The following is a 27,255-nucleotide window of genomic DNA, read 5'->3' as shown; positions in this document are numbered from 1 at the left end:
CATAAAGCAATAGCGGCTATAATTTTCATATCTGTCTTCTTTCACTGACAAGAGGAAAAAACATTACATCCATATTATAGGCCTACAGTCCTAACCTAATAGACTTTGAAATAAAAACATCGATAAACCAAGCTTCATCATCTGGCTAAATAAAAACATTGATAAACCATGAATTAATTTATTATCATACTTTCTTTCATTAATTTCATTACATGAGTTTTTCATGTTTTACATATAGTGTGGTGAAAGTGCTAGGCTCACTTAAGTAAGGTGATCTACAGGTGCAAAACACAAGTGTGTGTCTGATTGGTAAAGCACACAATTGTAAAGATCATGGTATATAAAAAAAAAATACATAAAATAAAATAAAAAGAAAGCAAGAGTTATAAAATATTTAATTTTTGGTTGATAAACAAAAATTTTATTGATCATGAAATAGACAAAAGCCTGAGTATACGGGACGTACAAGAGCGTCGCCCATGCGGGTTCATTTAGTGATACAAGGAAGTCATGAAAAGACATGCCATTAAAATCAATTACAATCGACCAATGAAGCAAAGTAGTGAAAAATAAATTTCTAAGCTCATCCATTGACTGCTCTCAATCTTCAATGCTTCTTGCTCCTCTCCCTCCAACTACACCACCATAGACATTTTGGGACCATATTCCACACTGTTGCAATCTGAGGGTTGCCCCAGATGCCTTGCCAAGAAGCTAGGAGATCGATTACCCTTTTTGGCATTGCCCAAGCTAATCCTATTCGAGCAAAGAAGTCATTCCACAAGGTCGTAGCAATCTCACAATGAAGTAATAGATGATCTAGGACTCTCCACTCTTTTTGCACATACAACACCAATGTGACGTTTCCGTAGGTTGTCTATTGTGTGGATCTTCTCTAATGAAGCCGTCCATAAAAAAAAAAATTTTGCCTTCAGGGGTGCTATTGTCTTCCAAATATTCTTCCATGGGAATGGATTTGTGTTGTGTCCGCTCATGGCTTGATCGTAGGAGTGGACTGTGAACTTCCCTTTCTTAGAAGGGCGCTGAAAGATCTTGTCGTCAACTCCCCTTATTATACGGGTAGAGTACACTAGGTCATAGAACTCCAAGAAAGCGTCAACTTCCCAATCTTGTGCATTTATGAAGAATATAATGTTCCATTGGGGAATACCATGAGATAGGATTAAGAGGTATGCAAGTGAAGCTTCTTTCATTCTTGCTATGCCATAGAATTCTGGATAATCTTCTTTCAGTGTCCTATTGGCACACCGTACATCATCCCAAAATTTGATTTTGACCCATAACCCACCTCAAAATGAATATTTATTGAATATGTGTCCCATCCTCTTCTTATGTGTTTCCATAGTCCCACCCCATATGGCCCACTTACCTCATTCGTACACCATCCTCCCCATGGTTCACCAACACAAGGAAAGCTCTTGGCATATTTTTCAAAAGGACTAGTCAAGGTTATTCTTGGAGCTCCTTGGAATCATTATAGAGGGCAAGAACTTCTCCCTTGCAAGCAATAGGATCTCATTTACCATCATCCTATACTAAATTCGGGGTGTTACAATCACCCCCATTAAATCCTTGATCCTTGACATCTTCATCAGGCCATTTCATCATAGATGGCACTACTTAAGTCCCACTTGTAACGACCCAAGGGTGTAGCATTTGATATTATGGATAAACCCTGCATTTGCTGACCAATCAAGTGGCAGCCGCAAGAGGAAAAGGGTGAAGCAGACTAGGGTTTTGAAACTGGGGACATATTTTATTGACAACTGCAATAAGAGGTGATAGGTTGCTGTTTTCTGAAATTTTCATTAAGAATAACGTCGAAACACAACGATTTTGCTCACCTATGGCTGTGGCAGATTCAGAGGACTCTTCCAGCTACTAGATTGATCTTAATCAACTACAAAGTACAAGTTCTCTATACTCCTTAACATCACTGAGAAACCCAATAGAATCCCTCTATCCATTGTGGTTGATGCCATCCTACTCCGAGCTTCCACAACAGCCATGAATAATGTCTATAGCAGATCCCCTTGTCTTAAATAACAAGTACTACAGAAAAATCTAGAAGGTGGTCCGTGTATTAAACAGAAAATCATATTGTGGATTTACAAATTGCTGTCCATTCACAAAGTCAAATAGTTGTTTACATGAGTACATCATAAAATCAAGTAGCCTTATAATAATCATTCCATTCAAAGGATAATTTAACCTATTAAAAAGTTAACAACACTCGTAAAGCATCCTTCTTCATCTCTTTGGTATTCTACATCTAAACTTACAATGATTCAATCAATTACTAGTAATGAATGTGACAAGGCTTTTACTTAATAGGATTTTTTGAATCAAAACCTTAGGGAAGAAACTAAAAATGATTGGGGTATGAATCTTGATGAGTTTGGTGATGATCGTATCTTTCACCAATTTTAATGATAAAACTGTTCAAGAAATATGAAAGGAGTTCACTAGATGACAACTTATTCAAGGCTCATTCATTACTGGCGGTGCCGCTATGCCCTACTATTTATTACCAACTTAAGTGCTCCAGAAAAACCTCTGATTTAGATTTTTCGAGCTCAAATTAAGCTTTGGCTATCAAGAGTCACGTTGTCCGTGTTTCTGAAATTTGCTTCTTCCCTTAGCTTTTCTTTATCTATCTACTTATTTTTTATTTTCTTTGAAAATTTATGGAGATCTTCTATTTCTTTTATTAATTGATATTGACCAACCTCTTAATGGTGTGTTAGTATAGTGACCAATCTGTTCATTTTACTCGTAATATAGTATCTTTTTCTCCCACACCTTGTTATCTTTTGAGGGGTCAAGATCAGCTAATTTTATAGTTCATGCTCTTTCTGGAAGGCCAAGGATGGAGGAAATCATTTTATGATTATTTTGGATTGAGTTCAATCTTAAAATAAATTGTTTTCTTCTCTTCTCTCTCTCTCTCTCTCTCTCTCTCTCTTTTTATGCATCATGTACTAGTGATGTTTAAACATTAAGGCTTCTGATGCCTCTTGTTCTTGTTTCGTTAATCAATTATGTTCTTAGTCAGTTTCAGTTGTTAGGTATGAACACCATACTACTGATTAACAAAACGGTCCATAAATTCTTAAGAACACTTCTACCCTTTTGATGTCAGTGTAATCAGCTGATTGTATTTGGTTAGATATCATGAATGTACTATGCCTTGGTGTTGCATATCACCTTTTTACCTTTCCAGTAATGATATTTTTCTCTTATGTCATGGTTTGCTCTACTAGGATATTATGGTTAGATATCATCGAATGAAAGGAAGACCAACACTTTGGCTTCCTGGGACTGATCATGCTGGTATTGCCACTCAGGTTTGTGTCTGCATTATGAACTTCTGTAGCTATATCATCTTTCAACCGAGTTTACTTTTCTGTGGAATGTCTATTTATTTTCCTTTTATCCCTATCTTATATTTAAATGTCAATAAGATTCCTTATCTACCTCAAATATTATGTATTGTTGTCTTAATCACTTTCTTTTACCTTTCGATTTCTTATCAAAAACAAAAAAACTCTTTTATTCTGAAATTTCTTGCTGAAGCTATTATATTCCTTTCTTTTCTTGTTCTAATTTTTTTCCTTATTTTTCTCCCAGTTGGTAGTGGAAAGAATGCTAGCATCTGAAGGAATAAAAAGAGTTGAATTGAGCAGAGATGAGTTCACAAACAGAGTTTGGGAGTGGAAAGAGAAGTACATATTCTTCCTAATTTCAGTTATTTATGTTCTCTTCCATCTATGTTACTTTGATTACGTGCAGCTGGACTTGTATATGCTTGCATTGATGTACTATTTCCAGTTAAGCCAAACGCTTGAGTGCACTAACTACAATTATGTTCTCTTGAGGTAGGAGAAAGAGAACTTCCTTAACAAAAAAAAAGTAGAGCACACCTAGTGCACAAATTTATAAACTTTCTTTTTATTAATGTTTTGACACAAGCAGCACACTGTGAACGTTTGTCCTCCTTTAGGCGGCACTTTCATTTTAAAAATTTCTATTAAGCATTTACCAATTGATTTACAAATGTTAAGTAGGTTATTACTTGTTCTCAGTGGGTTCTTCCCACCACTTTTGTCTAACGATGATAGAAATTGTTTTTGCAAAACGCGGAGGGTTATTTTTTCTAGGGATAATGTAATTAATTTAGTAGGAATTCTATTTCTAGCAGAAGCTGGATAAATTTTACATCGAAATCATAATGCAGAACTTATTTTCTCTTTGGAGATGTGCAATGAAGATCAACTGTTAAATTGACTCTAGAGAATAAGGACACAGAAGAAAGTCATAGGTGCTGCAATTCTATATAAATGGAAATTTGATTGTTAGGCCTTGGGTTTTCAAGTTGTTAGTTTTTAAGTTTGGAGCATGTAATTATTTTTTTAGTAAGTTAAAATTTATTAACTACCAAAAGATATGTTGCCAAGTACATGTGTCATATACATGAGAAACACCTTTTTGATTGGTCATATATATGGGAAACACCTAACTAGAAAAAGAGAAAGGAGCAAAGAAAATTTATAAACTAGAAAGAGAAAACCCAAACTGAGCAATCATATAATGGTTAAGGATTTTGAAAAAAAATCCTCGAGGTCCGGTTGTTTCTTTTTTTCCATGAACACCACAATAAACAACACATGATCATCTTCCACAATGCTTCACTCTGTGACAACCAAGCCTCCCTTTCCAACACGCCAATTATCCACAGCGTTGTGTAGAACACTGCAACAGTACTGGCTAAATCGACTACTAAAAAAGAAATTATCATTGGCTCAGTTAGTTATTTTCTTTGACTTGTCAGTTAAAGGACATGCATAGTCGTAGATGTTGGCTGTTTTTTTTATTGATGTATAATTGTGGTGCTTATTAATGTTCTGCTATAATTTAGTTTGAAATAATCTGAGTTTTGATTCTATTTTTGTTATTTGTATTTTTGCTTACTTTTCATTTGCTTTATTATATATCAGGTTTGGTGGAACCATCGCAAACCAGATTAGGAGACTTGGTGCTTCTTGTGATTGGACTAGAGAACACTTCACCCTTGATGAACAGCTAAGTCGTAAGGCATTTCTCTTTTAAGTAGAATTATAGCCACTATAGAAAGTGTATATGTGATGTGGTTGATCTACTATTTTGGATGATATGTAACATGTATGGTGTTAGGTGATGTTGCATGGTCCTAGTTTTGGTAATGCTTTATTGTTCATATAAGTAGTAAGCTCTAAATGCCTCTGTAGCTTTCTTTCAATAATTAATGCATTTATTGCTAGACGTAACATCTGGACTTGAGTACATATTCCTTGTAGTGCCATACTTGCTGAGATCACGCCTTTTACCTTGTGCAGGAGCTGTGATCGAGGCATTTGTCAGGCTTCATGAGAAAGGCTTAATCTATCAAGGTATTACACTTTATCTTTCTATTATAGATCTATGCTAAGGCGGTTTTGGTGGCAGGGTTTGGAATGCTGATGTTTCTTTTTCTTTAGTTTTTAGTTTCTTCCTACTAGTATGTTAAAAACAGCACTCTACAAAATGTAGGTCTGGACTAATCTTCATGAATTATGTTGTGGTTATTTTAGCCAGTACCATGCTAATTATGATATGTTGATTTTTATTTTTATTTTCTTATAAGCTGGCTAAAAGCACGATGTGCACTTCTGCTTTGAACCTTTTCTGTTTTTGTTTGGATGAAGTGCAGTAAGACTCTCTCCATTTTTGAGGGCCTTCCTTTGTTTTCAGTTCCTTCAACTTGCCCCCTTTGCTCCATGAATGATTTTATCAAGTCCTTGTGTCTCTTTTGCCATTTAAGTTAACATGATGCACACATGGTTTCTGCACCACTAATATTGTGACGTGTTGGAGACAAGTTTTTTAATTAATATTAAATGTAGGGAACAAAAAGGAAAAGAAAATGCTTCTTTCTTACCAGAGGGTAGTATAAGAAAAACTGAAAACTAGGAGGCTCCTAATAGGATGCCTCAAGATTGGAAGGGTGTTTGTTCATTGTGCCCTTTGGTTTTTTCTTCTGAGAGATATTATTTATTTGTAGGAAGAAATGGCCAGAGTGTTAGTACATGAGGAGTGTTCACTAACTCTAGCCTTACGAACACAAACACATGGAGCTTAGCTGATTTGCTATTTGAATTGTTCGTTCTGGATTATATTTAAGGGATGATCATTTGATAAGTACGAAAGAAAATTTTATTAATTCAAATGAAAAAAGCGATGCCCATGTACACAGAAAGTATACAAAAGAAAACAACTAAATACATTCTAAGAAGCAGAAAGCGACAACAAAAAGTCAAGAACAGATGCTCTCTTAATCACTAAAGCAGAAAACCAAAACAATAAAGAGTGCACAAAAAAAATTCTGAAGTTCCTCCACAGGACGCTCCTTATCATTGAAACACCGCTCATTCCTTTCCAACCAAATATACCACATAAGACACAAATGAACCATCTTTCAAGTTGCATCCACTTGAGAGCACTATCAAACACAAGAAGATCAACCACTCTCAAAGGCATCACCTAAGCCAACCTAGCTCTACTAAGGAGTGGTTTGGATTTAGAGATGAGTTGAGATGATTTGTGAATAGTAGAATAAAAGTTTGTTTATTATGTTTTGTGTGGGGATTTGGGAAAGTTGTTTCGAGTTTTGAAAAAGTTGAATTGTTTATTATATTTTGCGTGAGAATTTGAGAAAGTTGTAATGATGAGATGAGATAAATTAAGGTGGGTTTTAAATTCAAATGAGGCCTAAAACTCCATCCCACAAAGCCCTTGCCACCTCACAATGCAGAAATAAATGATCCACAAATTTTCCATGCTTCTTACACATAAAATACCAATACATAACAATAAGACCGTGCTTTTAAGATTGTTAGAGGGCATTATTGTAATATATATAACTTGTGAGGGTATAATCGTTAATTGTATGTTAGTATATATATATATATATATATTGGAACAGTAATGAATAGAGTAAGAGTTTTAGTTTATCAAATTGTATTCCCTTTGGTGTGGGTTTTCTCCATGTTTCACAACATGTATCAGAGTGCTTGTGGTTGTCTGCAAATTTGTTGATTTCTTTTGCAAGTTTTATTTCACCCGGTTTGTTGCATACATTCAGGGGAAAAAAAAAGTGTCAGTGTTGTCGTCGGTTGGTGGTGGTTTGATGTATTTCGTGCCGTTGGTTTTCAGTTGGTAGGGGCCGGTTGTGGTTGCCGGACCTTTATGTGGTGGCTAGTGGTGTGGTGGTGCCGCTAGGAGTGGCCGGAACGAATTTCTCTGGTGGACCACTCAAATTCACACTGTTTTTGGTGTCGCATCCGATATTGGTTACTGGATTTGAACTTGCCCTCATTCTCTGTGCCTCTCGATAAGTTTCCTGTCGTCATCGGCGACCGAAAGGGCCATGTTAGGGACGTCGGTCAAGTCCCTAAACACTAAGTCCTCCACGCCAATGGTGGTCTTGTGATGACCGAATCCTTGTTCCTCTCTTGCTTGGTTCTCGAGCAATGGTGGTCAAGATGACCACTTGGGTAGGGTGAGGTTAGGTGTTTAGGCTAAGATGGGTGTATGGAATGGTGGTAAGGGTCAAGGAATGGTATGGGGTACAATGGATGGTGGGTGCATGGCACTAGAGTGGCTAGGGTTGGCGCCACTTGGAAGATAGGGTTTAGGGTTTGGAAGGTGTGTGATGGACGGCTAGGGTTTAGGTTTAGTGTTTGGAAGATGGGAAGGTATGTGGTCGGCTACAGTTGGCCGAACAAGGCTAGGGAGAGATTTTAGGAAGTTGAGGAATTTAATTTGGAAAGTGGTTGGCCGAGTATGGTGAAGTGTTTGGGTCAACTAGGGTTCCTAAATTATAGGAACCTTAATTTGGCAAGAGGAGTGGGCGGCTAGGTTAAGTAGCCGAATAGGACTTTGCACAAGGGGGAAAGTGTGTTTCGGCTACGTTAGGGTTTGATGAAGGAAATCAAATATGGAAAGTTGACAAACAATGTGTTGGTCGACTTTTATGGGTTGAATGGATTTGGAAGAGCAACTTATGAAGAACACCAAGAACAAAATGAAGAACACTCAAGAACAAAAACAAATACTTATGAACTTGAATGAACCAAAGCATAAACAATAATAATTCAAGACTTGATTCACGAATTGCACAAGAATTGAATAAACCTCATATTAATAAACTCAACTTGGATTCACGAATTGCACCAAGTTGCAAATAACAAGATAAATGAATCACACTTATTCAAAGAATTGCAAAGTGTGATTCTCTCTTTGGGATTCACGAATTTCACCAAAAAAGCCCAAGTGCAATGGCACCGATTTGTGATCTCTCAAACAATAGTCTTCCCTCTAGGAGTTTTGCCAAAAGATTCTAAAGCAAATGAAAGATGTCCTATTTATAAGCAATACAAATTGGAAACCCCAATAGGTCCATTGAAAATAAATAATTAAATCAAATTAATTAAATAAAATAAATAACAAGATAGTGGTCATGGACCAAGGCTAGCCGTGGCATGCATGGCCCATGATGGGCTAAGTTGGTGCATGGTGGTCTTCGGGTTGGTACATGGTTAGGTGATGCGGCATGGCTTGCTGATGCTGAGCCAAGGTGGTGCACGACATGGCCCAGGCTGGCGGCCTAGGCGCTGAGTTTGCAGGGCATAGGCTGGAGCCATGCGCTGGATGGCATGCCAGGTGGGCATGCCACTGGCTTGCTCTGCAAGGCACGGGTTGGAGCTGTGCGCTGGATGGCATGCCATGAGGCATGCCACTAACCTCGCTGGAGTGCGGCAAGGCTGGGCAGGTGCGCACGCTGGGTGGACCAGCAGTGCCGCGCAAGGCCTTGCAGTGCATGGGCACGCGCAAGGGCCACGCGGCCCATCAAGGAGCGCATGGGCCTGTGCACAATGACTTGCCGCACACATGTGCGCGCGGTCCAGAGTTGCGCGCATGGCTGTGTGCATGAGCGTGCGGCGCATGCCTGCGCGCCTTGCTGCGCGCATGGGTGTGCTGCGCATGGTTGTGCGTGTTGCGTGCGGCGCATAGCTGTGCGCGCAGGCAGGCCCTCACTAGCCTCGCTAGCCCGCATGCTGGGCGCCTCGTGTGTGCTAGCGCGCGGGCCAAGGCATGCATGCATGCTGGGCGCCCCGTACGCATCACCCCACGCATGCTGGGCGCCCCGTACGCATCACCCCACGAGTCAAGGCATGGTTGTGGGCTAGCCAAGGTGATTGTCCCCACTATGACTAGGGCATGTGCGGCATCTTTAGAGGCAACTCGACGTGGGGGTCTAACAGGCCATTTGTCGCTGGCAATGTTGAGCTGTGGTTTGGGTCTTACATCAAGCTTTAATGTGGCTATGACTTCAGTAAAACTGAATGGAAAGAACTATATGCTTTGGTCGAAATCTATTGAAGTGTTTTTGAAGGGCTAGGGTCTTCGTAGTCACTTGATTGACCCAAAACCCAACTCAATTGTCTTCCCGGAAGGGCTTCCCTCATTTCTTGATGTGTTCTCTCGGCTTCAACATGCCACATTGTTTGGACTTGGATCGTAATTGTCTTCTGATCAGAGTGGTGAGAAATGTTCTTTAGTTGCCTCTTATGTGAGTCAGAATGTTGCTCTTGTCGAGTGTGGAGGTCATGGTGGTAGCACGTGGGGGACGTGATACCAAGGGTGGTTGCACTCGAGGTTGTGAATCTCGTAAGTGCACTCATTGTGGTCGTAGTAATCACTCGGTAGACTATTGTTGGGATTTACATGCTAGACCATCTGGGTCTGCTAATCAGGCCATTTGTCAAGATACTACCTCTCCATTAGCTAGCTCCAACCCACCTCTAGATTCGGATATGATTGGCATACCGAGTGATGAGTATGCTCAGCTTTTGTCTCACACACAGGCTTCTTCATCTTCCATAGCTACTCTTGCCCAATTAGGTACAACATCCGCATGTCTTATCTCATCCACTCAAGATCCATGGATCATCGAGTCAGGAGCTAATGAACATATGACCGGTTTGTTTGATTCCTTATTTAATTTAGATGGTTTCTGTTTGTATTCTATGGTGCTTATGGCAGAAGCGAAACGACATGACGTTCAAAGAAAAGAAGCGATCTTTTGAGTATCTTAGATCTCTTTTGGTTAGAACATTATTCCTATTCTATAGATTTTAATGGTCTAGACCTGCATGGTTTTCTTGTTTCCTCTTCTTCATCCTAGATAGGCGTTTCCTCTTGTATACCATCTTGTGTTCTTTGGCCATGTCTATTCTATTAATACAATCTTTTACTTATAAATAAAAAAGATGCTATGAAATCTTCAAAGAGTGTTACTCTTGCTAATGGTTCTCTCGCTAAGGGTAGTATCCACTAAGTTTACAGACTCTATATCCTTGGCTCTTGGTTTCCCCTATAGTTTGTTGTCCATTAGTAAGATAATTTAAAATCTCCAATGTTCAGTGACTTTTGACCCATCTTTATGTATCTTTCATGATCTCAAGACAGGGAAGAAGATTGGTATGGGACATGAAGCTGGTGGCCTTTATTGTCTTGAATTCAAGCATTCACCCACTTGAGCTCTCACATCTTCTTCATCATCCGCTTTTGAATGGCATTGTCGCCTTGGTCATCCTTCCATTTCCCTTTTGAAACGTTAGATTAAGAATCTTGGAAATGTATCTTCATTTCCTTGTGAAACGTGTTAACTTAGCAAACCATTGGGTGTCTTTTGGACCTTGAGTTGATAATCGAGTCTTGAGTCCTTTTGAGTTGATTTACTTTGATGTATGGGGACCAATCAATATTGAATCAAACAAATTTTAGTATTTTGTTACATTTATGGATGATTATTCTTGTATGACATGGTTGTTTTTTATGAAGGCACAATCTGAACTTTTTTCCATATTCCAAATTTTTAGGAAAGAAATTAGAACCCAATTTGGACAAAAAATTCAAGTTTTACCTTCCAAAAATGCCAAAGAATATCAATCTGGTTCCTTTGCTACTTAAGTAATAGAGGAATTGTTCATCAAACCTCATGTTCTTATAGCCCCCCATAGAATGGTGTGGTTGAACGCAAAAATCGTCGTTTGCTAGAATGTGACCCGAACACTTTTACCTCATGTGCATGTTCCTAAACGTTTTTGGAGTGATGACGTCCTAACTGCTTGTCACCTTATCAACCGCATGCCTTCATCAATCATTGGTGGTGTCTTTCCTTTCTCCATCTTATTCCTTACATCTCCTTCATTTTCTCTTCCAGCAAAAATCTTTGGATGTGTTTGTTATGTTCATAACCTTGGCCCAGGCTTTGATAAGCTTGATCGACGTGCTACCAAATGTATTTTTGTTGGTTATTCCAGGACTCAAAAAGGATATCGCTACTACAGTACCGTTCTTAGACGCTACTTCACTAGTGCTGATGTCACGTTCTTTGAGTCCATACCCTATTTATAGTACACATCTTCGATTGGTGAGTGTGATCTTCCACAATTACCTACTCTTACCCTTCCTTCCTCATCCTCATCTACTCTTACCCACTCTTCCCCAGCGCCTTCCACCGTTCCTTCTACAGGTTTAGTCGTGTTGCTTGCATCCACTGGCTCCCATGCCTCCATCCTTGTTTATGTTGTTTATGTCTTTAGATCCTAAATTACCTGGTATTTTAGATTCTCAGCCTATTGCTCTCATAAGAGGTACTTGTTCTTGTGTTACTCAACACCCAATTAGCCAGTTTGTTTCTTGTCATGCTTTATCTCCAGGATGCTCTATCTAATCTGGAGTGGAGGACAACAATGAAGAATGAAATGAATGTTCTTCACCATAATAGGACATGGGATGTTGTTACACTACCACCTGGTAAACAACCTGTTGGCTATAATTTGGTGTGTACAGTCAAATTCCATTATGATGATTCTGGGGAAGGTCTGAAAGTTTGCTTGGTTGCTAAGGGTTACGCTCAAACTTATGGCATTGATGACGAAGAGCCCTTAACCCCGGTTGCCAAAATCTCTTCTATTCGAGTGTTGATCTCTGTTGCCGCTAATTTAGATTGACCCTACCTATAAAACAAAAAAAGAAAAAGAAGATTTGACCCTTATTTCAGTTGGATGTTAAAAATGTATTTCTATATGGCAACTTGCATGGGGAAGTTTATATGGAGCAACCACCTTGGTTTGTTGCTCGGGGGGGTGTATCGAGGTGCTGTAAGCTATTTAAAAAAGGCACTATATGGTTTGAAGCAATCCTCTCGAGCATGGTTTGGAAGGTTTTCTAATGCTGTATTGGCATTTGGTCTTCATAGATGTCAAACAGACAATTCGGTATTTCAACTACACAGTGATGCATGTCATATTTTGTTGGTTGTATATGTGGATGAAATTTCTCGTTTGGAAAATTTGAGAAAAGCCTCAACACCACTTTTCTTGCTTTAATTCCAAAAAAGGTAGGGGCCATTGACATTACAGATTTTTGGCTTATTAGCCTAGTGAATGGTACATACAAGATTATTGCAAAAGTGCTTGCTAATCGTTTAAGCGGGGTCTTGGGGAAGATTGTTACTAAGCCTCAAAATGCCTTTGTGAAGGGTAGACAGATCCTTGATGCGGCTCTAATTCCTAATGAATGTCTGGACAGTAGATTGAAGGCTGGCAGCTCAGGGCTTATGTGTAAGTTAGATATGAAAAAGGCGTATGATCGTGTTAACTGAGATTTTCTTCTATATCTACTGGGTAGGTGCGGTTTTGGAGAAAGGTGGAGGTCTTGGATCAGCTGGTGTATATCCACGGTAAGATTCTCTGTGTTAATCAACGGCAGCCCAGAGGGTTTCTTTCCAAGTTCTCGTGGCTTGAGACAAGGGGATCTGTTATCTCCTTTACTTTTTGTTATTGTTATGGAGGCTCTAAGTAGGATGATCTTAGCTTTAGTGACTAATGATTTTATAGTGGTTTCCAGATTGGATCGCCCAGTAGGGGTATCACTACTATTTCGAATTTACTGCTTGCAGATGATACGCTTATTATGTGCGAAGCCGATCAAGATCAGTTGAAGGCTGTGAAGGCGCTGCTGCTTTGTTTTGAAGCAGTGTCTAGTTTAAAAGTGAATTATGATAAATCCGAGTTGGTGCCTATTGGAGAAGTTTAGAATATAAGGCAGTTGGTTGGCACACTGGGTTGTAAGATAGCGTCTTTCCCTATGAGTTATTTGGGATTACCACTGGGAATAGCCTCGAGGCCACGCTCTATCTGGGATACAGTGATTGAAAAAGTAGAGAGGAGACTAACAGGTTAGAAGATGATGTATTTGTCAAAAGGGGGCCGGATTACGCTAATTAAAAGTACACTTTCTAATCTACCCACGTACTTCTTATCCTTATTCCCTATACCGGCAAGTGTGGCGGGTCGACTTGAGAAGTTATAAAGAGATTTTCTGTGGGGGGGCTTAGGAGAAGAGTTTAAATTCCATCTAGTCAAGTGGGAGATGGTGTGCCGTCCCATCTCTAATGGCGGTTTGGGTATCAGAAATTTGAGGTTGTTCAATCGTGCATTACTTGGCAAATGGTTGTGGCGATATATCAATGAACCAGAAGCCTTATGGAAGATTGTGATCGAGAACAAATATGGTGATTTAGGGGAGGGATGGTGTACGAGAGAAGTTAGAGGGGCTTCTGGAATGGGGCTATGGAAAGACATTAGAAGAGGGTGGGAGGTCTTCCATCAACACACTAGACTATAATTGGGTATAGGTTCCAAGATCAGATTTTGGAAGGATGTATGGTGTACCAATAGTGCTCTACAAGACTTGTTTCCTACACTATTCTTGATTGCAAATGCTCAAGATGCCATGGTGGCGGAGGTTATGGAAGTTGCAGGTAGGAACATTCACTGGAATATCAACTTCAACCGGGCGGCACAGGATTGAGAGATGGAGAGTTTTGTAGATTTTTATAGTCTCTTGTATTCTTGTTGTCCAAATTTCCAGCATGACGATGATCTGTGGTGGAGTCCAGCAAGGAAAGGAGTGTTCACTGTTCGTTCCTTTTACAAGGTACTTACACAAGTTCTTGAGATACAGTTTCCTTGGAGAAAGCTTTGGCGCAATAAGGCTCCTCCTAAAGCTTCTTTCTTTGTGTGGACAGTGTCGTTAGGTAAGATTCTCACTACGGATAATCTGAGAAAGAGAAGGATAATTAGTGCAGACTAGTGTTGCTTGTGTAAAAAATGGGGTGAGTCGGTGAATCAGTTACTTTTACATTGCGAGGTAGCCAGGACTATATGGGATAAGGTGTTTAACGGATTGGACATAGCGTGGGTTATGCCAAAAATTGTGTTGGATGTTTTGGCTTCCTGGTCCTCAATTCAAGGTATGTGACAGATCAAAGCGGTTTGGAAGATGATTCTTATCTGTATTATGTGATGCTTGTGGCAGGAGCGCAATGAGAGGATTTTTGAAGACAGAGAGATCTAGGGCGGAGCTGAAAATGTTATTTTTTAGGACTCTTTCTACTTGGGCCATTGTTGTGGACTTTAATGGCATGGATTTTCATGACTTCTTAATTTCTAATGCTCCTACATAAATAGGGCATATTCTGACTTTTTAATTGACAGTTGAATGGATGAATAATACTTATTTTACTTATATAAAAAAAAAAAAATTACCGGGAGTGACTCAGTTGGGATTTGCAAGATGAAACAATTTTTGCATGATTAGTTTCTGATAAAGGATTTGGGCAAGCTTAGATACTTATTTGGGATTGAAGTTGGCACATCTAAAAAGGGTATTAGCTTATTTAAGAGAGAATATGTACTTGACCTATTGGAAGAAACTGGCTTGTTGGGTGCACGGCCTATTGATGCCCCTATGGATCCGAATCGTAAAATCTTGAACGAAGAAGGGAAGTTGTTTGAAGATCCAGGTACGTATCGACAACTTTTTGGGAAATTGAATTATCTTATCATCACTAGATCTGACATCTCTTATGCAGTGAGTGTAGTAAGTCGATTTTTGGAAACATCCAGGGTCTCACATTGGGATGTTGTAGTCCATATTCTTAGTTATCTTAAGTGAGCTACTGGCCTTGGTTTGTTGTGTAAGCCAAATGGACACCTTAGAATTGAAGCCTTTTTTAGATTCTGATTAGGCAGGGTCTCCTCCAGATAGAAGATCTACTATTGGATACTATACCTTTGTGGGAGGTAACTTGGTTACATGAAAGAGTAAGAAACAAATAGTCGTAGCTCATTCTAGTGCAAAATCTGAATACAAGGCAATGACTTACACTACTAGTTAGTTGACATGGTTGCAACACTTCCTTCATGAGATTGGATTTCTAGCTCCTGTTCCACTACAGTTATTTTGTGATAGCATATTGCCTCTAATCTTGTGTTTCATGAGAGGACTAAACACATAGAGATTGATAGTCACTTCATTTGAGATAAGATACTGAGTGGTGACATTTCTATACCTTTTGTGAAGTCTGCTGATCAACTTGCAGATGTGTTTACTAAGTCCGTGTGTCATAGTCGGTTAAAGTTTATTTGTTTCAAGCTGGGTTTATATGATATATATGCCCCAACTTGAGAGTTAGAGGGCATTATTGTAATATGTATAACTTGTGAGGGATAATCGTCAATTGTATGTCAGTGCATATATATATATATATATATATATGCACACACATATATATTGGAACAATAATGAATAGAACAAGAGTTTTAGTCAATCAAACTATTTTCCCTCTGAGAAATCCTACGGATCAGCCCCTGTTCACGGCTGATCCGTAGCACACCTTACGTGTCCCTTGTCCCTTACATTTACATTCACGCCGAAATTTTCCAGAAAAGTAGTCCTTAGCTCCCACACTTTTTCCTTGTTTCAACTTCACCCCGCACCACACGTTACCACTTCATCGACGCCATCTCTTTTGGAATGATCAATAGCAAGGCAACGGCCATTATTTTGGTAATCACTAACTACCTCAACAAAATCTAAGACAGACCCATTTGTTATAATCGAGCATCCCGCCATGAACTTGACTAATTTCTTACTAATATTTCTTTCTTCTACTTCCTCTTCTTTTCTTCTCTCTTTTTTTTTTTTTTTTTTTTTTGTTTTTGTTTTTTTATATGTCAAACACAACCAACAACAACGAGGTTCTTATCTTAGCTTTTTACAGAAACTGATTATACAAGAAGAAATTTACCACACCAACCCAAAAAAAAAAGAGGGTGAATTATGTTTGGGCATGGTTTCTCAGAAGATTTACCTAATTTCTAGGTTGTGAACTGTCTTGCCTCTGATACTTCGCAAAAGCCGGAAAATGGGATACACAGGAGATATGAGGCGACAAAGAACAAAAGGGTGGGTTAGGACAAGCTAAAGCAATCTAGGAAATGATGAGTGGGTGCCAGACGAGAGGAATTAAGATGATCAACAGAGAGAGAGAGAGAATAGAATAAGGTGTGTGCCCGCCTGAAAGAGGGAACAATGAGAGAGGGAACGAAACGTGCGTTTAATGGACATGTAAGGTGTGCGCCGGGCTGCTGCTGCACAGGGGCTGATCTTAAGATTTATTCTTTCCCTCTGGTGTGGGTTTTCTCCATGTTTCACAACAGAGACAATGTGGAAAGAGACAATGAGTGTCTATCACTTCCTTTTTCTTGTTGATATGTAGCTCTAACTCTGCGAATTCTTGTGGTGATTTGTATTTCTTTCGTCTTTTCATGCGGACATAATTTTTCTTATATGATGTGAAACAGCAAAGGATGGGTTACTGTAAAAAATTACCTAAATAATTAGTAGGCGGCTAATCCATGGATGCAGTTGCCTTATTGGTGCAATCTCTACCATTTCTTGATGGTGACAGAGACGAACAAATTCATAGTTCAAAATGGTTGAAGTTAATCTGTTTCTCTTTCATAATGTTTACGGGGTTCAACGTTTTTTTTTTTTTGGTATTGTTTCAGGATCTTACTTGGTAAACTGGTCTCCCAATTTGCAGACTGCAGTTTCAGATTTGGTATATTCCTTTCTATTCTTTTTTTAATTTCATGCTGGTGACACTTTTTAATTATATTACAGTTTATATCAGACCGTTCGACATGAGTAGTGAGCCTTTACTTTTTGTGCATAGGAAGTTGAGTATTCTGAAGAATCCGGTACTCTGTACCATATCAAGTATCGTGTTGCTGGAAGGTAGATATCAGAAACTCCTTTTTATGCTTTTGTCAATATGATCCTAGAATATATAATGCAAATAATTGCTGTTAAGTGAGCCATTTTTGGTTGCATCAATTTGAAATGATGAATTGGCAATTATTTGGGTGAAATTAACTGGCATGTGAACTCATTTTGCATTTGTGAAGGTAGGATTGCTTATGCACAAGGAACTGAATTTGTCCATATCGGATAATGTAAAGATTACACTTCTGCTAGGATTATAAACAACAAAATTTTGAATACCTTCTAAGCAGGAAATAGTGTTGGAAAGTTGGCAACATTTAGGAAATTAAATCTCATGGGTCAACCTTTAAATAAAGTATAAAATTGGCGAAGCCGAATTGGCCATTTGGGAACCTGCCATACTATTGTGTATATGGAGGCTTATGGCTTGCAAAGTTGTGGTTTTAAAGCTTGGGGCTATAGAAATTTAATTTTTTTGAGTTTATCATGGTATGGAAAGACATTGATTAAAAATGGTGTTGGTAAATAGAGAAATACAGCCATGGATATACTATCTGTCTTTGTTTAATGAGATAAGGTATTGTGGAATTTTATGATCGTTGCCAGTGTTAATGCTCAATTTCTTAATTTTATTACTTGAGCTTTTCTTTTTGTTTTAATGGTAGAATTGAGGAATTTTTTGTTACCAGTAGCTGATGGTATATCAGTAATTTGCATTTATGAGATTAGCAGAGGGATTTCTTAGGCAGTATCATTGGGTGGAGTTCGTCTCAGGTGGCTATCATCCACCATACTTCCTACTTCAGGTGAAAGGGTTGTTGGGATTCACGGCCAGCATTTGGCTCTAGCAGAGTTGGGTGATGGAGGTTGTTGGGGTCCATAGTTGTTCCGGAAGGAAAGGAAGGAAGGGGCTGAAAAGGACTCACATATGAGTTAAGGTCTCTGTTTGTGTTATTTTTTAAATAAGCTTTTCAACAATTGTAATGGAGAGCCTCATGAATGTCAGGTTCCTGGAAATTCAATTTCAAGTAGCATGAGTTATTCCTTTGATGATTGTGCCAAAACGAGATGCTGGCCAGGATGAGTGGAGCTGTTATGTGGGGTGCTGTTGGGATCAAGGCAGTTTCCGGGCGTTACTGAAAATGGAAACTAAGAATAATTGTGGGGAGCATGATTTATGGATAACCTTGAATACTGGAGTTTTTTTTGATTGGTAAATAAGATTTTATTGATCATAGGAATAGGCAAAAGCCCAAGTACACGGGTCATATACAAGAGCAACACTTTCCCATCACCTGCCTCAAAACGGGTGGGATATCACCATAGCCATTTGCCCATTGTTACTCAGCCCAATAATCGTGCTGTTGAAGTTATATTGGGTGATTCTGCTAGGAAGATATATGGTTGAAATTTCCATAAATTGAGAATCCAGTTGGAGCAGATTGGGGAAGAGGTAGACTTCTTAAACATGTTGATGGAAGTTATAAAGACAGATATGGTGGGCCCAAGATTTAGGTGGGTTGGTGCGGGCTTGACAGTTTGTAATGCCCAAAATCAGATGATTTTAATATCCCACATTTTTTGGGCTTAGTCAATGATAATGGTGGGTTGGTGTTGGGTAAAAGATTTGAGGCTGAAGGAGGGGAAGTTGTCAAATCCCATCTTATTGGATTTATAAGGCAAAGGCTGTTTCACTGTTATGGATTCCAAAAATAAAGACCCTTCTGATACAAGTCAAGATAAAATGCTTCTTTTAGAGGCAAAAGCCTGATTTTTTTCAATGATGGTAACTTGATCCGATCCAGTACTTTGAATGGATGGCTTATGAAAAAAGGATTTGAATGAATGCGCTTGTTCCTTTTGCTTTTTTAGCTTTCAGGTTTTTCTTGCTCTTTTTTCTTTTGTTGTTTAGGTGTCTCTCGTGTATATGCCTTGTATACTTGGGTACTTACTACGCTTATAGCTTGTTATAAATAATATTATTGATCTATTGATAAAAAGGAGTGAAAACAAATACTGGACAAGTACATGGGCTATGCCTATTTCATTCGTATCAATAAAATTTCTCTTATAAAAAAAAAAAGAAAACAAATACTGGACAAAAAATGATGATGTTATGTTTTTGAAGAAAAATGGGCTGCGGGTGTCTTGGTGGAGTGTGCCTGTTTTGGGATTTTGGGGCTTTGTGATAAACACAGGGATAGACAAGTGTGAATGTGATGCTAGAAAAGTGCGGATAATAGTTTTGTGGAGAATGAGACTATGTTGCACAGAATTATGGGAAACAAAAGGAATAAAGGGAGGGGGTTAGGCTTACAAATTTGTGGTTTTAGGACTTTGGACTGTGGAAGGAGGTTGAAGTTTATATACTGAGTATGGTATGAAAATCAAATGCGATAAGAAGATGAAGGAAGACTTTTCTTAAAGAAAACAGACCACAAGTTTCTTGGTGGAGTACGCCGATTTTGGGGGTTTTGGTTGTTCAGAGGCTAGGGTGGACAAGAAAGAAATTTGGCTGATTGTGTGCAGAACTTCTGTTTATAGGAAGACTCAACCCTAAAACCCAAGTAGATTAAATCTTAGCCCTTAATTTGACCTGATCCTACATATATATATCAATTCAAATAAGATTGAAAACAGAGAAATATACCCTCCGAACTTTTTGCTTGTACTTGCATAAATGACACATCTAAATAACGACACTGCCGTTAGTAGTACTATTATTATAAGAGAAATGCTTTAGCCACAAAAGGATTTCACAAAAGTTAACTCACAAACTGACGTGGTTTTATGTGGTATATCAGATTATAAATTTACTTTTATTGTAAATTAGATATAATGTATCAGATGAAGCCACGTCAGTTTGTGAGTTTATTTTTGTGAAATCTCTTTGTAGCTATAGCACTTCTCTTGGTACTATATCCGCGAAAATTACATGACTATAGTGCCATGAACAGGAACTTTTTTTAAATGCATGTGTATATTTTTGGCATGTATCATCCTCAAAACAGATTGGAAGGAAACATGTTGTCAAGTTTGGCTTCTACCTTCCCATGGTCTATTGGAATCCCAAACAATACTTTGCATCAGTTCTTTCTGTGATGGACTGCATGAAAGAGCAATTTACTCTTTTGCCTAAATGCACTTGGGACAAGTCTCACATATGGCTGATGTTATGCACCTTGTTTCAACTTAGTTGACTACCTGTTAATCTATTATGGAAGGAAGATCAGATTGCTGTCACTGAACCACATATTGCTTTCTCCCCAAATCCGAGACAGGCTAGCCCTATCTTTCTGTTCTTGAAGCTTTTTGAATAAATTCCCCATGGATAACTTCTTGCCAAATCTGATCACAGATGGCCTCTGCCAGATTTTCTCTCAGTGAACTTTCATCAGACATGAGTTAGGTTTCCAATAAACATTTATAGGCCGAATGCTAGTGCTTAAGCCAGAACTTTTTCAATATGATCTTTTAACTATAACCTTTGATCTATTTTGCTCTCTATGTAATTATAAACTTTCGAATGCTATAATTGTTGCATATCTTAAACAAGCTATGTTTTATGCACTTACACAGCCTCTTTAGTATATTCATATATCATTTTCCTTTGTCTTGCAGTAATGACTATCTGACAATAGCAACAACACGTCCAGAAACTTTATTTGGTGATGTAGCTATTGCAGTGCATCCAAAGGTAGGTTAGCTTCGTTTGCCTTGCAGGCTTGCACTTTCAATAATAAGATTAATGGGCCAGGTGTTTGGAGCTTATGCTTTGCTTATATGATTGTCATTGTGGTTGTCATTGTGGTCTTAAACTATCTGTACTGGTGAAGGTATGCTTTGTCACTTTCTGTCCTTGGGATCAAGATTAGTTGCCTTTGTCCCAGTATATAATCTCAAACCTGAGATTCAGAACCTTCCTTTTTCCCTGGATGTATCTCAAACCTGTGGTTCAAATCTTTATTTTCTGCCCCCTTTAAATGATTTATTTAGCTACGTTACTAGGATTGTTTTTGTATGTCCTTACTGGAATTTTTCCTGGAGTTAAAAGTTTGTCATGTGTTCTGAGTTAGTGGCTGAACAAGATTTGTGCAATGGTTGAGTAGGTTGAATTATAACTGAAGATAAGAATGTAGATGTTTTGAAGTGGATTAGAAACAAATCAGTTTTACTGCAAACATATGGATATTATTTTAATGCAATATTGCAAATAAGACCTTATAAGTGACAGTGGAATATACTCTCTGCTTGTCTTGCACGTCTACCACTGAAACTAAAATTTGTGTGCACTTATCCATGCACATTGCATTTTGTTTGGAAATTTGTATGTCCCTGTTCTTCTTTTGTAAGAATAAGAAGTATTTTTTACTGAGTCGAATATAGGCCTGTGTTGTCTGTTTTGCATTATTTTGATCCGTTTTGACTAGGGGTGAAAGAATAACCGACCAAACCGTACCGACCAGTTTGGTTGATTTTAGTTCCCTAGACTGAAATTTCATGAAAATCGGTTTGGTCCGGTTTTCATGTTTTGGGGACTGAATCATGAAAATGGGACCGAACCAAATTATATATATATATTTAATTGCTTTATATTATGCATATTATATGCTATATTTATTATGTATATTATAAATTTAATAATTATAGCATGAAAGTCTAATCTTATTATTTATGCTTCCTTGATATAGACTTACTCTTATTCATTAATATTAATATTAAGTTATTAACATGTTATTGTTTATCCTTATATATCAGGCTACATTCTAGGTTACATACTTACATTTTCAATAATGTTTTGATAAGTAACATATATATATATATGTATGTATATATGTGTATATATATATTGTTGTGACTTTGTACATACAGCATAATATTTATCAAACTTATCATATGTAATATATATCACATATTAGTATAATATATAGCACTTATTAATTAGATGATGTATTCATGCAAATTGGTTATAACTTATATGCATGTTTTAGGCTTTTAGCCTTTTGGAATGTTGTTATGTGCATTTTTGATAGGTCTTTTAGGCATTATTATATGTATGTTGTAATTAGACTAATTAGTGTATTGTGGCTAATTGTTTTGAGCATTTATTTAGTTATATTCATGGTATTTTGAACTGAAAATAATGTTTTGGGCTCTAAAACTCATATTTGGGCTAAAAAAATTATTCATTTGGGTCAGAAAACCCAACCAGTCCAACAAGAAAGCCCAAAACCGAATAACCTCTGTAAAGCCGAACCGAACTGGAAACAACCGAGAAACTGAAAGTAGCAGTTCCCTTGGTGAACCAGCCGGTTCTGGTTTTCACAATTCCAAAACCGACTTGTCTCGGTTTGGTTCACCAGTAAGTCCAAAACTGGACTGAACTGAACCGATTACACCCCTAGTTTTGACCAATATTGCTATAATCATTTCAAGAGTACTGTACTTTGTGCTGATTTGGCTCTTTTTAATAATTTTTTCATGATTTATTTTATTTATTTATCTAAACAACACAATATTTATTTTTACTTTCATCAATCAAGTCTACATAGTAGTTAATCAGAAATAAAATTGTTGATTATACCAGTGTCTGGGTAGATGAAGTCAGCCACCATGCTTGAAAATTTGACATTTGCATGGAAATCATATACTAATTGTATGCTCCCCTCCTCCTTTCTTTCTTGCACTTTTTGCTGTTCTTTAGACACTTCACGAGCATGCTATATGTGTTTACTTTTGCAGGATGATCGATATTCCAAGTATATAGGTATGATGGCGATTGTGCCTATGACATATGGCCGCCATGTCCCTATCATCTCTGACAGGGTAAAAGCTTCTGGAAAATATTTTGCTTGAAGATCATTCCATAATTAGTTTATTTTTTCATTGTAGATATGGTGCTAAGTATTCCTGAAGTTTCTTATTTATTTCGATTGGTATATGCACTGTGCTGGTACAATAGTACAAGGGCAATATTTGAATCAGTAGAAATCCATTCATAGAAAATGTATCCCCCCCATCTTGGGGAGGTTGTGCCTAGTATTTTTTCTTTTAATGGAGCTTCCTTCACAGTAAGTGGGGCCCACTGCCTTGTTCTAGGCATTTGAAATTACTATGAGACTCTTAAGGAAAATGCTGTGTCATTAGTAATCTGAATTTCGAGTCTGTCTGAATTTTACTTATTCGTACATTTCTGATTCAATCCCTTGATTACTGATGCTCTCCTGTTCTCAAAAGTCATAATTGTTTTATGGGCCTCTTTTGGTTCCTAGAAAATAGAATGTAGATCATTAACATTCCTGGAGAATGAATGCTTTTTAGGTTTGTCAAATTTTGCCAAGTAGATGTATACTCGTAATTTTCATACTCTTATTCCTTACACTTATTTCAATAATTCCTGGTTAGCAATTTCTTCTAGTTTACTTTTTCCTGCTATGTCTGACAGCAAGTTGATAAAGACTTTGGAACTGGTGTGCTGAAGATAAGCCCTGGACATGATCATAATGATTATCTTCTAGCAAGAAAGCTTGGTCTCCCAATACTTAATGTCATGAACAAGGACGGGACACTTAATGAGGTTGCTGGATTATACTGGTAATCTTTTAAACTAGCTTTATTTGATTGCTGTACATGCATCATATTGGGGAAAGCTTTCTATGCTGTGCCTAACATATGACATTGACGTTTATAATAATAGTGGCCTTGATCGGTTTGAGGCCCGGAAGAAGCTGTGGGCAGATCTGGAGGAGACGGGCTTGGCTGTGAAAAAGCAACCGCACACTCTACGAGTTCCCAGATCCCAACGTGGTGGAGAAGTGAGATGTTACTTTAGTTTACTAATTTGAAAATTTCATCTAGATAATGGATAGCCATTCCATTGTGAATTTCTTTTCATGATGTATTTTCCCTACTCTTATTTCCCCTTCCCCTCTTCCTCCACCAGATAATAGAGCCACTAGTTAGCAGGCAGTGGTTTGTTAGCATGGAGCCCCTGGCGGAGAAAGCTCTTCTTGCAGTTGAAAAAAGAGAATTAAGCATTATTCCTGATAGATTTGAGAAGGTATTGTTATGCACATATATCTGTCTTCGTGCATTTGAAGTGCACTAGAAAGCTTTTCTCTTCATATTATCTGTTGGCCGTTTTAGTTTTATTTTTCTGTTATTTCTAAATTATGCAGCTTCTGCCTTGATCTCCAATGCTTCACCATTTGAGTATGGTTTCTCTTAGAAATTTAATAACGAAGATGATGGATTTTTTTAAAAAACAATTGTCACACAAAAACATCCATGTTTAATAAGGGTACCTTCATACCATTGGTTATCTTTAACATGATTTTGTTATTGTCGCAGATCTACAATCACTGGCTATCAAATATTAAGGACTGGTGTATAAGCAGACAACTCTGGTGGGGACACCGCATACCTGTTTGGTACATTGTGGGAAAGGACTGTGAAGAAGAATATATAGTTGCAAGGAGTGCTGATGAAGCTCGTGAGAAAGCTTGTCAGAAGTATGGAAAAGATGCAGAAATATATCAGGATCCAGATGTTCTTGACACATGGTTTTCCAGGTCTATTTCTAATACTGCTAAGGATTCACATATTTTTATTGTGAAAGCGTTGAATCCTAACAACTACACATGATACTACTAAACTACATGTTACTTTTGCATTTAATTATTGTTGCAATGGATTTCATGTTTCACAAATGGCACAATTTGTTAGTCAAACTATTGTAGAGCAAGTGATGACAAGTTTACTTTTTGAACTTTTTGTTTCTTTATATATACTGAAAATTTTTGAGTTTTCATGATTCTTAAAAAAAAAAAAAAAAAAAAAAAAAATACCATGACATGGTACTTTGCTCGGTGTTGTTAACGCCTTCTCTAAATTCACTTTTACTCTTTCTATCTAGATGTCTCTAATATATACTTCCTATGTACTTGGTAACACCTTTTGCTCATTAGTAAATTTATCTTATAATTTTTTTTTAAAGAAGTTTCGATCTGGAATTGGCAATGAATTAAAGTTGCAACTTGTTTGGTGGTCTAAGGTACGCACCCCAAGCTTGTTGGGTGGTTTGGGATTAGAAATTTGCTTTTATTCAAGCTTTATGGGGGAAATGGTTATGGCGTTATGTCATGGAGAGAGAGGCATGGCAGGCATGGCAGATGGTCGTTGAAGTAAAATATGGAAACATGTTGGCAGTTGGCATTCAAGTGGGTCAGTGGGTCTTATTGGTTTTTTTTTTTTTTTTTTGGGGGGGGGGGGGGGGGGTGGGGTGGGGTTGAGGTGTGGAAGAATATCAAGAAACGGCAGGGGATTTTTCTTGTGTCACTAGATATGAGTTGGGTGATGGGACATAAAAGTAAACAGAAAGCATGTTGTTTGTTCTTAATTCTTTTCTCTTCGATATTGATCCAGTGGTTTAACAGGATGTTGCAAGAAAGACACTTATAATCTAAATCCTGGTCATGCATGTTTGAAGTCATGATTGTATAACTGTTACTTGGAGCAATAAACCAAATTCTGTTGCTGCTTAAACTTATTGGTATTTGACTGTAATTATGTCACATCTTAGCTAGAGAATTAGAATCTTGAAATTGAGATCACTAGATGTATACCCGTGCGATGCACGAGTAATTATCAAGTCTTTAAGTTTATTATATTCCCCTACCTCTCTCATAGTCATGAGAAGTTCATCATATTTGTAAATTTATACACCCGGGGGGGGGGGGGGGGGGGGGGGGGGTGGGGAGTTCAAAAGAGGAACCATCATGTTGACTATCTATGTTGGTCATTGGAGTTAGACCAGTATAGCTCAAAAGAACAACCCGAAAGTGGGCACACAAAGACAACAACTTCAGACGTTGGGCTTGGTATTGGAGTCCCAGTTACCATAGCTTTTTGCGCAGAGATGGCCATCAACACCACCCTTATTGCCACAAGGAGTTTCATTTCTAAGAATGTAGATTTATCAAAATCTGAAGTGGTTCCTGTTGGCTTGGTTAATAATTTAATCGATTTGGCTGCCATCCTGGGCTGCAAGGTGTCATCCTTGCCCATGAAGTACCTTGGTCTCCCTTTGGGGGCTCCTCATAAATCCAAAGCAATGTGGGATGTGATTGTTGAAAAGATCGAATGTAGATTGGCGAGTTGGAAGAAGATTTACTTGTCCAAAGGTGCTAGAATTGCTTTAATCAAGAGCACGTTGTCCAATCTCCTAACATATTTCCTAGCTTTATTTCCTTTGCTTGCAGGGGTGGCAAATAGACTGTAGAAGGTTTTTCGTGATTTCTTGTGGGGAGGTTTTGAGGATGAGAAAAAATTCCATTTGATTAAGTGGGATAAGATCTGTACCCCTTTATCTTGTGGTGGGTTGGGGGTTAGAAAACTGAGAACCTTCAATAATGCACTATTAGGAAAATGGTTATGGCAGTATCATTGGGATGGAGGAATGTCATCGATGTTAAATATTGGAGTTGGTGTTCTAATGAAGTAAGAGGGACTTATGGCGTGGATGTTTGGAAATTTATCTGCAATGGTTGGGAAGATTTCTTCAGTAATTTCAGATTTGAGGTGGGAAGGGAAACATGAATCAGATTCTGGCATGATATTTGGTGTGGTGATGTTGCCTTGAAGATTGCTTTCCCCTCTCTTTATAGAATTGTGTTGGATAAGGATGCCTCAGTGGCTGACAACGTGGACATTTCTGCTGATTCTTTTCAATGGTCTGTGAGGTTTATTAGAGCTGCCCATGATTGGCAGGTGGGGGGTATTACTGAATTTTACAGGGCGTTATACGTGTTGAATTTAACGGCTGGAGGGAGGACAGGTTGCTTTGGATACATACGGGGTATAAGAACTTCTCGGTCAGATCCTATCATAAGGTTATGTCGACCCATTCTTCCATTGCCTTCCCTTGGAAGTGCATTTAGAGGAGTAATGTTCCTCTCAAGGTTGCTTTCTTTGGCTGGCTGGCATCTCATGGGAAAATATTGACTACTGACA

At 38.1% G+C, this 27,255-nt stretch overlaps 1 protein-coding gene across 2 annotated transcripts in view; it reads left to right on the top strand.

Moving 5' to 3' along the window:
• LOC121264852 (valine--tRNA ligase, chloroplastic/mitochondrial 2) overlaps positions 1–27,255 on the top strand; it is a 66,711-nt gene that overhangs the window by 4,220 nt on the left and 35,236 nt on the right. For both annotated transcript variants that reach the window (XM_041168163.1, XM_041168162.1), the window contains exons 4-15: positions 3,285–3,368; positions 3,652–3,746; positions 5,019–5,110; positions 5,397–5,450; positions 17,028–17,080; positions 17,195–17,256; positions 20,866–20,941; positions 22,987–23,070; positions 23,690–23,838; positions 23,942–24,059; positions 24,188–24,304; positions 24,595–24,815. In XM_041168163.1, the coding sequence (XP_041024097.1) occupies positions 3,285–3,368; positions 3,652–3,746; positions 5,019–5,110; positions 5,397–5,450; positions 17,028–17,080; positions 17,195–17,256; positions 20,866–20,941; positions 22,987–23,070; positions 23,690–23,838; positions 23,942–24,059; positions 24,188–24,304; positions 24,595–24,815 (1,205 nt within the window). The remainder of the gene's footprint in view (positions 1–3,284; positions 3,369–3,651; positions 3,747–5,018; positions 5,111–5,396; positions 5,451–17,027; positions 17,081–17,194; positions 17,257–20,865; positions 20,942–22,986; positions 23,071–23,689; positions 23,839–23,941; positions 24,060–24,187; positions 24,305–24,594; positions 24,816–27,255) is intronic.

This window comes from Juglans microcarpa x Juglans regia, chromosome 5D (genome assembly GCF_004785595.1).
Source record: "Juglans microcarpa x Juglans regia isolate MS1-56 chromosome 5D, Jm3101_v1.0, whole genome shotgun sequence".
NCBI classification, from domain to species: Eukaryota; Viridiplantae; Streptophyta; class Magnoliopsida; order Fagales; family Juglandaceae; genus Juglans; species Juglans microcarpa x Juglans regia.
This window is presented reverse-complemented; position numbering and strand designations above follow the sequence as displayed.